We start from the raw sequence: 14,068 nt of genomic DNA, 5'->3' as shown, positions 1-14,068 counted from the left end.
GGAGACCGTGCCAGTAGTGCACGATTGCGCACGTGCGCAGCTTAGAGGGAACATTGCTCATGAATCAGTCACAGGAGCACATGGTCTTGAGCCATAGACTTGTTTAGTGTCCGTCTAGTAATTGTGAAACATTTAATTATAATTTTGACAATTTCCAATATTCATTTACAAGCTAGTGCCATTTAATTAAAAGGGAATTATTATTATTATTTTATTATCATAATTGATAATTATGATTTCCAGGTTTACTTTTTAATTTTAAATATTTACTAATGTTGACTCAGAAAGTTAAAAATTTATAAATAAATGAGTATTTATTAAGGAATTTATTGAGGAAATTCTTTCAGCATATTCTTGCTGTGCTAACACTTAATGTGATTAATTAACAGCAATGGATAAGGAAATGGGTCCAGTAGATTGATTCTATGGCAAATAATTAATTTTAATAACATTTACGTTAATGTTTGAATTAGCAAAATAAAGTGAAAACTCAACCATTTGGTTGAGAACTTTCTGAAGAAATTTTAAACATTTAAGTTCTTTTTTTTTCTGTCAAGTTAAATACTTCTGTTCACTAAGTCCTCTAACACTATCATATGTCAAAATTATTACTATTATTACTATTGCTAGGAACCAAAGTTTAATCCAAAACTTTGCAACTAAAATTTTTCTTTTGGTTTCTGACTTTCTGGTTGTTAGAGCAGAAAACAAACCAACCATTTACATCCAGAGTGCCATCAGGTGGATTTTTGTCAGCATTACAAACCATAACCACATGAATCAATTACTTGGAGTACTTGGCAGTCTTCTTCTTATTATTATATATAGGGACTCTTGTTTCTGCCTTGTCACACTACTATTACCACTTTATTACACAGCTATATTTCCAGATTATTACTCACAGTTTTTTGGCTCCTATCATTCCATCCATCCATCCATTCACTTCCGCTTATCCTTTTCAGGGTCGCGGGGGGCGCTGGAGCCTATCCCAGCTGTCATAGGGCAAGAGGCGGGGTACACCCTGGACAGGTCGCCAGTCTGTCGCAGGGCCAACACACAGGGACAGACAACCATTCGCGCTCACATTCACTCGCACATTCACACCTAATGGCAATTTGGATTTTCCAATTAACCTATCCTCACAAGTTGCATGTCTTTGGACGGTGGGAGGAAGCCGGAGTACCCGGAGGGAACCCACGCAAACACGGGGAGAACATGCAAACTCCACACAGAAAGACCCCGACCTGATGGTGGGATTGAACTCAGGACCTTCTTGCTGTGCGGCAACAGTGCTAACCACCGTGCCACCGTGCTGCCTGCTCCTATCATTCAATTACATAAATTTCAACATAATATTGCTCAACTATAACCATTGTTGCTATTATGATATTACTTAAATATCAAGTGGTCATTAATTTAGTACATGTATAATAATTACCACATCATAATGTTCTTCTGTTTGCCTTATTACCCTACGATTACCCCATTATTACCGAGCTGTAACAGAAAGTGTAAACAAAATTACCTATGCACCACCTTTTTCACCTGAGCTCAGACAATTAAGGCAGAAACTTTAGTAAACTCCTCTCTTCACTTTCTTCTTTACATCACTTTCTTGAATTTAACATCTAAATCAATTCATTCTACACTCATCAAATCTAAATCAAATCTAACCTTGTTTATTTTATAAACTGTTGTCCTGTTTCAGCATTAAAATTCATCTGAGATTTATAGAAAATATGAAACTTCATAGCAACAAACAGCTGAACAAGTCAGTGAAACACAGTGGTGTACTGAGCACGTTTCCCTCTGAAATATGACAGAGTCTGAATACATTTACAATATGATCCATATAGATAAAGTCACAAATATGATGCTGATGACAAACAAATAGCACAAGACAAAATCATCACTTTACCATTTATGGAGCTTCAAATATTTCCATCACTTCTTTTCACAGCACATCTTTTCTTACAGATATTTGACTCATGTGAAGAAGATTTCATTTACCTGAGCTGTGAGATATAAGGCAGACACTGCAGGAAACTCCTCACTTCACTCTCTTCATGTGAGCTGACTGTCAGCTTCACTTCTTTCTTCTCTGGTTGGAGTTTCAGCACTTCCAGGAGGATGGAGGTCTTTCTCTCTGAGAGGTTTATGGACCAGACTGCAGGAGCTGACTGGAAAACTGACTGTAATGATGGAAGGACACTCAAGCCTGTTTTAGTCTCACAGTCCTTCACATGGGAGCACATATCCAGCAGGAAGTCACACTGATATTTCTTCAGATCATCATCCATGTCAGCGTTAGTAAAAGGGAAATTTTGATATGTGCACACTGATGATAACAGCTCCAGTATCTTCTCTCCTGTCTGCTGTTCTCTCTCTGCTGCTGCACAGAACAGATTCTCAAAGAACCTGATTTCTTCATCTGGATCCTCAAAATCAACACTGGAGCAATCAGAAGGAAACATTTAGTGATGATTTGATGTGAGCTGCATAAAAACAACCAAACACTACTGATGGACTCCATCTTTCCTTCCTGTACATAATGAAGCTCCATGTTAAACACATCTTCCATCAGAGCAGCTGAACACTGTTTTACACTCTTACAACACAAACACTCATCCTGCTCTAACACATCTGCTACATCTGCAGGTGGACACACAAAGTGATGAAGACTCTCTGCTGTCTGAAATCTTCATCTGCTGCTCACTATAGAGCTGCTACCATCATCATCATCATGCACAGTAAAGTTCAACAAAGTCAGGAGATAAAGTGCAGCTTCATGTAACTCATTCATTTACTGAGTTACTCACTGAAGGACTCATTGAGTTTGCTTTCATGTTGTTTCCATGGCGATGATTGATTCAGGTTTCTGGCTGTATCACTGCAGCATAGAGATGGTTCACAGCTGCTTTGATTTTGAAGCTGCTCTCATTTTCAAAAAGCTACAAACAGTTTGAACTTTGACTTTAAACATTTGATGTCACGTTGTTGTTGTTTTAAGAGCAGCTTTAAACAGGACTGACTTGTCAGCACTGAGCTACGTTCTTCTTCTTCTTCACATCATTTCTTGATTCTGCTGCAGGTCAAACATGCAAGTTTCCATCAAACATGTGTGCACTCCAACACTCTCCTCTCTGCTGCATGAGCTCAGTCACATGCTCACCTTCATTCACACAACTTACATCAGCTTATTGAATTTAACATGAAATCAATTCATTTCTTCACCTATCAAATCTAAATCAAATTCAACCTTTCTGATGAGAAACTTCTTTACTTTAGATTCTGTTTCATCTGAGATTTATAGAAAATATGAAACTTCACAGCAACAAACAGCTGAACAGGTCAGTGAAACACAGTAGTGTACTGAGCACGTTTCCCTCTGAAATATGACAGAGTCTGAATACATTTACAATATGATCCATGTAGATAAAGTCACAAATATGATGCTGATGACAAACAAATAGCACAAGACAAAATCACCACTTTACAATTTATGGAGCTTCAAATATTTCCATCACTTCTTTTCACAGCACATCTTTTCTTACAGATATTTGACTCATGTGAAGAAAATTTTATTTACCTGAGCTGTGAGATATAAGGCAGACACTGCAGGAAACTCCTCACTTCACTCTCTTCATGTGAGCAGCCTGTCAGCTCCACTTGTTTCTTCTCTGGTTGGAGTTTCAGCACTTCCAGGAGGATGGAGGTCTTTCTCTCTGAGAGGTTTATGGACCAGACAGCAGGAGCTGAAAAAACTGACTGTAATGATGGAAGGACACTCAAGCCTGTTTTAGTCTCATAGTCCTTCATATGGGAGCACATATCCAGCAGGAAGTCACACTGATATTTCTCCAAATCATCATCAATGGCAACAAAAGGGAATGTATCAAATCTGCACACTGATGATAACAGCTCCAGTATCTTCTCTCCTGTCCGCTGTTCTCTCTCTGCTGCTGCACAGAACAGGTTCACAAAGAACCTGATTTCTTCATCTGGATCCTCAAAATCAACACTGGAACAATCAGAAGGAAACATTTAGTGATGATTAGATGTGAGCTGCATAAAAACAACCACACACTACTGATGGACTCCATCTTTCCTTCCTGTACATAATGAAGCTCCATGTTAAACACATCTTCCATCAGAGCAGCTGAACACTGTTTTACACTCTTACAACACAAACACTCATCCTGCTCTAACACATCTGCTACATCTGCAGGTGGACACACTGCTGAAGGGGCAGCTGCCGCTTGTTGGCATAATAAGGTCTCTCCCTTTTTAGTGACGCCGGGAACTGGTGAAAGGGGAAGAATCGGCAAGACAGCTGGCTTATCGACAGGAGACTAGCACCAAACCAAAAGAAATACTGCGAAAACACAATAGAAAAAACATAACCTGAACAGTGTGTCTGGTCCGAGTGATGTGTGGGATCACAAACCCATCTCTCTGGGATAATTACATTAATAAACTCTTTTTCAAGAGTTTCAGATTATTTAATTAACTGGTTAAAATCTACTGATCTTCTGATTAATTCCCATTGCAATCTGGAAATATTAAAAATTTAGGTATTAATATCTCTCCTAAACTTGCAGATTTAACTAAATTAAACCACATCCCACTTTTAAATAAAATAAAATGCAATCTGGAGAGATGGAAATCTCTACTCATGTCACTCATTGGAGACTCATTATAACTCCATGGAGGGGCAAATGTAATATGACAAGACTCTGGATTGAATAATGGCTCGATTTCTGATTGGCAGGGCATCCGAGGGGATGTGCGACGCTGGTGTGCATCCTGCCTAGAGTGTGAGCTGGTTAACCAACCAGCCATTCCAAAAGCTCCTTTGACCATTCAGGGAGTTCCTGTTTGAGCACATTAGCATGGACCTCATTGGGCCATTTCACCGAAGTACACACAGATATTACTTTGTATTAGTTCTGGTGGATTATGCAACACAATATCCCGAAGCGGTGCCATTGAGTACCATTTCTGCAAAGAGAGTAGCACAGGTACAATTTCAGGCCATCTCACGTGTCAGTATGCTGAAAGAGATACTGATTGACCAGAGCATGTCTTTCATGTCTTGCGCACTAAAAAAGCTGTACAGCTTACTAGATATTAAATCAGTTTGTGCCAGCATTTACCACCCGCAGACTGATGGGCTGGTGGAGTGCCTGAATAAGGGTTTGAAATCCATGATTCATAAGTTCATTGACGAGAATGAATGCAATTGCTTATTAGACCCTCTGTTGTTTGCAGTGCAAGAGATTCCCGAGGCCTCCACAGGAATTTCTCCCTTTGAGTTACTGTTCGACAGAAAGCCATGGGGGATGTTGGACCTGATTAAAGAAAACTGGGAGGAAGGTCCAAACTCAGCGAAAAATTAGATTCAGTATGTCCTGTACTTGAAAGCAAAGCTGCAGATATTATCACAGGAGAATTAGCTCCAGGGTCACGAACATCAGCAGTCCCTTAGTTTGGCAGGGCTAGACTCAACACATACAGGGAGTGCAGAATTATTAGGCAAGTTGTATTTTTGAGGAATAATTTTATTATTGAACAACAACCATGTTCTCAATGAACCCAAAAAACTCATTAATATCAAAGGTGAATGTTTTTGGAAGTAGTTTTTAGTTTGTTTTTAGTTTTAGCTATTTTAGGGGGATATCTGTGTGTGCAGGTGACTATTACTGTGCATAATTCTTAGGCAACTTAAAAAACAAATATATACCCATTTCAATTATTTATTTTTACCAGTGAAACCAATATAACATCTCCACATTCACAAATATACATTTCTGACATTCAAAAACAAAACAAAAACAAATCAGCGACCAATATAGCCACCTTTCTTTGCAAGGACACTCAAAAGCCTGCCATCCATGGATTCTGTCAGTGTTTTGATATGTTCACCATCAACATTGCGTGCAGCAGCAACCACAGCCTCCCAGACACTGTTCAGAGAGGTGTACTGTTTTCACTCCTTGTAAATCTCACATTGGATGATGGACCACAGGTTCTCAATGGGGTTCAGATCAGGTGAACAAGGTGGCCATGTCATTAGTTTTTCTTCTTTTATACCCTTTCTTGCCAGCCACGCTGTGGAGTACTTGGACGCGTGTGATGGAGCATTGTCCTGCATGAAAATCATGTTTTTCTTGAAGGATGCAGACTTCTTCCTGTACCACTGCTTGAAGAAGGTGTCTTCCAGAAACTGGCAGTAGGACTGGGAGTTGAGCTTGACTCCATCCTCAACCCGAAAAGGCCCCACAAGCTCATCTTTGATGATACCAGCCCAAACCAGTACTCCACCTCCACCTTGCTGGCGTCTGAGTCGGACTGGAGCTCTCTGCCCTTTACCAATCCAGCCACGGGCCCATCAAGACTCACTCTCATTTCATCAGTCCATAAAACCTTAGAAAAACCAGTGTGGAGATATTTCTTGGCCCAGTCTTGACGTTTCAGCTTGTGTGTCTTGTTCAGTGGTGGTCGTCTTTCAGCCTTTCTTACCTTGGCCATGTCTCTGAGTATTGCACACCTTGTGCTTTTGGGCACTCCAGTGATGTTGCAGCTCTGAAATATGGCCAAACTGGTTCTCAAGTGGCATCTTGGCAGCTGCACACTTGACTTTTCTCAGTTCATGGGCAGTTATTTTGCGCCTTGGTTTTTCCACCCGCTTCTTGCGACCCTGTTGACTATTTTGAATGAAACGCTTGATTGTTCGATGATCACGCTTCAGAAGCTTTGCAATTTTGAGACTGCTGCATCCCTCTGCGAGATATCTCACTATTTTTGACTTTTCTGAGCCTGTCAAGTCCTTCTTTTGACCCATTTTGCCAAAGGAAAGGACGTTGCCTAATAATTATGCACACCTGATATAGGGTGTTGATGTCATTAGACCACACCCCTTCTCATTACAGAGATGCACATCACCTAATATGCTTAATTGGTAGTAGGCTTTCGAGTCTATACAGCTTGGAGTAAGACAACATGCATGAAGAGGATGATGTGGACAAAATACTCATTTGCCTAATAATTCTGCACTCCCTGTATGCAAAACGCAAGGGTGGCGGGGCTAAACTCAGGCAATTTTCATTGGGAGACAAAGTGCTTGTATTACTCCCTTCTTAAAGTTCAAAGTTACTAACCAAGTGGCAAGGACCCTTGGTGGTCATATTGTCATGGTCCTGGGTCTTTGACCCAGTGTTTTGAGTTTATTGTTATTATTTTCCAGTTTCTGCTGTTTTGTATTTGTTCTTAGGGTTTGAGTTGTGTGTTTAGTGTTTCTATCATCCCTACGTGTGTCCTTCCTCTGTGTCCTGTTCGTGTCCCCGAGTTGGTATTGTGAAACAGTCTGTGAGTTTCTTGTTTTACTTTGTAAGTTTGTGTCTCATTATGCCCATTAGTTCCAGCTGTGTCCCCTCCTGTCTGCCATTTCCTAATTACCTGGTGTGTGTATTTATACTGCGTGTCTGCCTGTGCTCCTTGTCGCGTCGTCTGTGTTTCTCTGTGAATCTTCTGTGTATTTAGCATTATTCCGTGCTTCACTGTCTCTCTGCTCCTTGCCCCGTGTCCTCCTTTTGTGTTAGTTTTCCCATTTTAGGTTTATGTTCGGTTCTGCCCACACCTTGGTTATTGTTCACTGTAAATAAAACTCACTTGCACCTCCGCCACTGTCTGCTATTTGGATCCTCCTCCTCCTCACCTCCACACTACTGCTGCCCCAGTCATGACAGTACGACGTGACCAGCATGGATCCAGCAGACTCACGTTTAGTGTCAGTGGGGAAGTATCTCACGCTGTTGTGGAATTACTATGGGAGGATAATCCACACTGCCGACCCCTACAACAGGCAGCTGGAGCTAGTTTTCTTTGATCATTTCTTGTTGTCCACTGCCTCCACTGTCACTTTCCTGGACATTAATGGACTAAAACGCATAATAACAGCTCTGAGAGCGAGGCTGAACTATGAACTATTTGGCATGGGCGGTCCTGGGAAGGAAGATTCAGCTGCCCTTCTGGAAACCCTCGCCGCTTGGTGTTCTCGGCGCCAGCAGCATTTTTCACCAAGGTTTGTGGCCAAATCTCTCAATCCACTTTTAAAGAAGAAATGCTACCCTTGCCATCATCACCCTACCACACTTCCTCTCACACCTGTGGTATTGACGGGAGCGGTGGCCATTTCCACACCGCAGCAGGAGCAGCCGCAAAAGCGTTCTACCTCCTTTCTTTCAGGCACCCCTGCTTCCTCTTCCACAAGGAAGCAACAATCGCACCGCCGGCGCATCACCCCGAAACCGGAGTTTGGCACTTCAGCGCGCCCGGCTGTGGTGAGTGTACAGGACACTGATAGTGTTATTTCTGACTTTGGGACTTTGTACTCTGGGGCTGAGTGTTTCGTGACAGGGGATAGTACTCCCAGTGATTTCCCCACTTCACCTGCTGCACGTCTGTCAGTGCAATCTGTTCAGCCATCAGTTCAGTTAGCTGCTCAGCAGCCATTAGCTCAGTCAACGCCTCCACCACAATCAACTCCGCTACCGGTAGCTCAGTTTTCAGTTCTGTCAGCCTCTCAGCCACCATCACCACTGGCATCATTACAACCTTTACGGCAGTCCATAGCGCAGTCAGTAGCACAGTTAAGTGCTCAGTCACAGTCTTCGCTTGCCCTTTTTCAGGAGGCTGTGCCTACTCCACACATTTTGGACTGTTTTTCTAGCATTCACCCCAAGCAGAGAGACAAGCATACTAATACTGACATATTTCCTCATGAGCTGGCTAGTTTTCAGACTGTAACTTGCTCCAGGGCCTCCTCAGAGGCTGACTTGCAGCCCTCAGTGGACTCTGGACACTGGAGGCTAAGAAGCCAGATGAGGACTGCACCCGGCTGTTGCTCCCTGAGCAGGGTCAGTGCTCCGCGCAACAGCAGTCTTCCTTATGTGTGCCAGAGGCCCACGTGCCTACTGGTTCTGCGGCAGCTTCCGCTGAGGGGTCCTGTGAGCCTCCTCAGCCTGCTGCTTCCACTAGGGGGACCGAGGAGCCTGTCCAGCCATCGTCTGCCTGCGGCTCCCACGCCGTTGCCTGCGGCGCCACCGCCTGCCTGCGGCTCCCACGCCGTTGCCTGCGGCGCCACCGCCTGCCTGCGGCTCCCACGCCGTTGCCTGTGGCTCCCACGCCGTTGCCTGCGGCGCCACTGCCTGCCTGCGGCGCCGTTTTTTTTTTGTTTTCTTTTATAAAATGTTATAAAAAATAAATCAGTTATAATCAAGTGGAGTGAGTGGAAAGACAACACATTTACACGTGAAGCAATATGTTTCACAACTAAATGGCATCAGCTGCTCATCAATGGTGACATTAGGCCCAGGGTTGTAAAACAGGGGGAGGTGGTGCACACACTTATCCCACACTGTCCTGATGGTAGCTAGCTTGTCTCTCTGCCGTCGAGCTGGTCTGTCGTCTCGGTTATCAAAACGGATAATCCTGCAAATTTTGTGGAAGTTTTCCAGAGACATTGATGCACGGAAAAGTTCTTGCCGGTTTCTGCATCCCACAGGATTCTGTGGATTCCCCTTTGGACCTCAAAACTCCTGCAAGGATAAGAACCCCTTCCACCTCTCTCCAAAAACACACCGTCCTTCTAGATTACTGCAATCCAGAATAATTTTCTGGATGGAATCTGGGATGAAAAGCTCAAATGAAGACTTGATGTCCTGCACATGATTAACTGTCAGCCGTGTTGGCCCTGGCTTATTACAGTAACAGCTCTGCAGGGTGGCTCATTTATTGGGCAAGAAGACCATTCAATTTCACCAGTTATTGACATCCATATTTCTTCACTTGCTGTCTGGTGGTCTTGTTCTGGTCCTGGAGCTGGCTGCAGATGGGGTACTCGTCTTTGTTTTGTTACTAAATGGTGCTCAACCTCATCCTCTTCTTCAAAGTCACTGTCAGACTCTGAATTTTCAGAAATGTGAAATATTCTGAAACCTCTTTGTCAACATCATCATCCAAAGCCCCTCTCTCTTCCAAAATCAATTGGATGGCCCTCGCAGCAGATAATCTTTTGTCATCTTGATCAGTTGTGATAAAGAACCACACTGGCAAAGTCTTATTTATAGTATTATGCCCCTAATTTGCAGGTGGGACAGGGTATGAGAAAATAAAATTTGGATCCCTCAAGAAAGAGGGTAAAATGTGCGGGAATGTAAGAGCAGACGGTGTTGATAGTTGAATTTTCAACAATGTGGCAACTTTGTGCGGGAGCAGGAGGGGAAGAAAACACTATCAGCAGCACCAGAAAGGAGGAAGACAGAGTGTGGGAACACAGGACCTGCACTTTCAACACTTTTATTAGACCTGGGTCCAGTGGACCCGAACACCTTGTATGTAATGTAAATGCGTGGGGGGGAGGTACAGTATGAGGTCATTGAAAATTAGTTCGGATTTATGTTCTTCACAGAAAATAAGCCAAAGCCAATGAATTTCAGGTTGAAAAAATAATTAATTGTTTAATTTTTCTTTTGAGAAAAACTGAAAACGGGTCTCACAGACCCGAACACCATACAAGGGTTAAAGCATGGAGAGGGGCTGAGGCTGCTCATCTGGTGAGCCTGGTTAAGGAAAGAGATGAGTTGGGGCTGGAGGTGCCAAATTCCACCATTCCAATTTCGCTGCATTGTGACAACCATCCCACACAGGCACAGGGAGCAGATGTTACTGCATTGCAACAACGTTTTGCAGCTGTGTTATCCCCCCTTCCTGGCTATCACGACGCTCATGAAGCACCATTTTGCACCAGCATTAAAAGTCATCTGAGATTTATAGAAAATATGAAACTTCATAGCAACAAACAGCTGAACAAGTCAGTGAAACACAGTGGTGTACTGAGCACGTTTCCCTCTGAAATATGACAGAGTCTGAATACATTTACAATATGATCCATGTAGATAAAGTCACAAATATGATGCTGATGACAAACAAATAGCACAAGACAAAATCATCACTTTACAATTTATGGAGCTTCAAATATTTCCATCACTTCTTTTACAGCACATCTTTTCTTACAGATATTTGACTCATGTGAAGAAGATTTCATTTACCTGAGCTGTGAGATATAAGGCAGACACTGCAGGAAACTCCTCACTTCACTCTCTTCATGTGAGCAGCCTGTCAGCTCCACTTGTTTCTTCTCTGGTTGGAGTTTCAGCACTTCCAGGAGGCTGGAGGTCTTTCTCTCTGAGAGGTTTATGGACCAGACTGTAGGAGCTGACTGGAGAACTGACTGTAATGATGGAAGGACACTCAAGCCTGTTTTAGTCTTACAGTCCTTCAAATGGGAGTACAGATCCAGCAGGAAGTCTGATTGATATTTCTTCATATCGTCATTCATGTATGCATCATCAAAAGGGAATGTTTGATATGTGCACACTGATGATAACAGCTCCAGTATCTTCTCTCCTGTCTGCTGTTCTCTCTCTGCTGCTGCACAGAACAGATTTACAAAGAACTTGATTTTTTCTTTGTGTGACCAACAAGCATCAACACTGGAACGATAAGAAGGAAACATTTAATGATGATTAGATCTAAGGTGCAGAAATACAACCACACACTCACTATAGAGCTGCTACCATCATCATCATCATGCTCAGTAAAGTTCAACAAAGTCAGGAGATAAAGTGCAGCTTCATGTAACTCATTCATTTACTGAGTTACTCACTGAAGGACTCATTGAGTTTGCTTTCATGTTGTTTCCATGGCGATGATTGATTCAGGTTTCTGGCTGTATCACTGCAGCATAGAGATGGTTCACAGCTGCTTTGATTTTGAAGCTGCTCTCATTTTCAAAAAGCCACAAACAGTTTGAACTTTGACTTTAAACATTTGATGTCACGTTGTTGTTGTGTTAAGAGCAGCTTTAAACAGGACTGACTTGTCAGCACTGAGCTACGTTCTTCTTCTTCTTCACATCATTTCATGATTCTGCTGCAGGTCAAACATGCAAGTTTCCATCAAACACATGTGTGCACTCCAACACTCTCCTCTCTGCTGCATGAGCTCAGTCACATGCTCACCTTCATTCACACAACTTACATCAGCTTATTGAATTTAACATGAAATCAATTCATTTCTTCACCTATCAAATCTAAATCAAATTCAACCTTTCTGATGAGAAACTTCTTTACTTTAGATCCTGTTTCATCTGAGATTTATAGAAAATATGAAACTTCACAGCAACAAACAGCTGAACAGGTCAGTGAAACACAGTAGTGTACTGAGCACGTTTCCCTCTGAAATATGACAGAGTCTGAATACATTTACAATATGATCCATGTAGATAAAGTCACAAATATGATGCTGATGACAAACAAATAGCACAAGACAAAATCACCACTTTACAATTTATGGAGCTTCAAATATTTCCATCACTTCTTTTCACAGCACATCTTTTCTTACAGATATTTGACTCATGTGAAGAAAATTTCATTTACCTGAGCTGTGAGATATAAGGCAGACACTGCAGGAAACTCCTAAGTTTACTCTTTTTATGAGTGTACTGTGTCAGCTCCACTTGTTTCTTCTCTGGTTGGAGTTTCAGCACTTCCAGGAGGATGGAGGTCTTTCTCTCTGAGAGGTTTATGGACCAGACAGCAGGAGCTGAAAAAACTGACTGTAATGATGGAAGGACACTCAAGCCTGTTTTAGTCTCATAGTTCTTCATATGGGAGCACAGATCCAACAGGAAGTCTGGTTGATATTTCTTCACATCGTCATTCATGTATGCATCATCAAAAGGGAATGTTTGATATGTGCACACTGATGATAACAGCTCCAGTATCTTTTCTCCTGTCTGCTGTTCTCTCTCTGCTGCTGCACAGAACAGATTCTCAAAGAACCTGATTCTGTCTTCATCTGATGTCTTTGTATCAACACTGGAACAATAACAGGGAAAAATTCAGTGATGAACACATCTTCCATCAGAGCAGCTGAACACTGTTTTACACTCTTACTACACAAACACTCATCCTGCTCTAACACATCTTCTACATCTGCAGGTGGACACACAAAGTGATGAAGACTATTGCCTGAAATTTTCATCTGCTGCTCACTATAGAGCTGCTACCATCATCATCATGCTCAATGTTTTGTTCCCTCTGCTGCTCTATTGATGAGATTCATCAAGAGATCAGAAAAATCTTTAAAGTCAGAGTTTTAATTCAATGTAATAATTTCTGAATGACACATTCGAAGTTAAAGACAGATGAAATATAGATGTGGGCATAAGTAGATTAATATGCATATAAGCAGTATACCTGAGTGAGTGGATGTTGGGTAAAAACTGTAAGAGAAACTCGCTGACAGATTGGTCAACGGAACTTCTGTGATCCCAGTGGAGGCAGACTTTAACCTTCTCTGCACTTTTCTGCAGGACTTTTCCAGCACGGTCATAGAGTTGTGGCTGACTGTTTACTGAAAGGTGCAGCTGGTTCTCAGCAAAGCAAAGTAAGCTGATGTAATCCACCTCCACCTCGCTGAGAAGACAAATGGTCCAAAGCTGCCATGATAACTGGAAACTGGAAATTTATTGGAGAGCTTCATATTAATTGACAAGTAATGAGAAGTTAACAACCATCAAGAGACTTGATGGTTGTTAACAACTGTTTTAAAAGAAATTGTTTTAAAACAAAAAAAAGCCAAGAAAATAATAGTCCACAAAATAGGTAAGTATGTTTGTTATTGCCTAAACTGAATTAAAATGTTTGCTTTTTTCATTCTAGTTTCCACATCTCAACACCAAGACTCAACTGCAAGAGTCTGCATAGACAACTCAGATTCACCACAAGTGTGCTGTTAACATGTACAGGCAGGGGTGTCCAAATCCAGGCCTCGAGGGCTGGTGTCCGGCAAGTTTTACATGTGCCCTTGATCCAACACAGCTGATTTTAATGGCTAATTTCCTCCTCAACATGTCTTTAAGTTCTCCAGGCCTGGTAATGAATGAATCATTTGATTCAGGTGTGTTGACCCAGGGTGATATCTAAAACCTGCAGGATACTGG

General features: G+C 42.1%; 1 protein-coding gene across 1 annotated transcript in view; it reads right to left on the bottom strand.

The window, feature by feature from the left end:
• Positions 1–14,068, bottom strand: part of LOC113015912 (uncharacterized) — a 68,068-nt gene that overhangs the window by 32,389 nt on the left and 21,611 nt on the right. Inside the window, 5 exon segments of the mRNA XM_026158284.1 lie at positions 2,011–2,451; positions 3,590–4,021; positions 11,112–11,555; positions 12,501–12,941; positions 13,323–13,583. Coding sequence (XP_026014069.1) covers positions 2,011–2,451; positions 3,590–4,021; positions 11,112–11,555; positions 12,501–12,941; positions 13,323–13,583 — 2,019 coding nt within the window.

The sequence above is a fragment of the Astatotilapia calliptera genome, chromosome 23 (assembly GCF_900246225.1).
Source record: "Astatotilapia calliptera chromosome 23, fAstCal1.2, whole genome shotgun sequence".
Taxonomy (NCBI): Eukaryota; Metazoa; Chordata; class Actinopteri; order Cichliformes; family Cichlidae; genus Astatotilapia; species Astatotilapia calliptera.
This window is presented reverse-complemented; position numbering and strand designations above follow the sequence as displayed.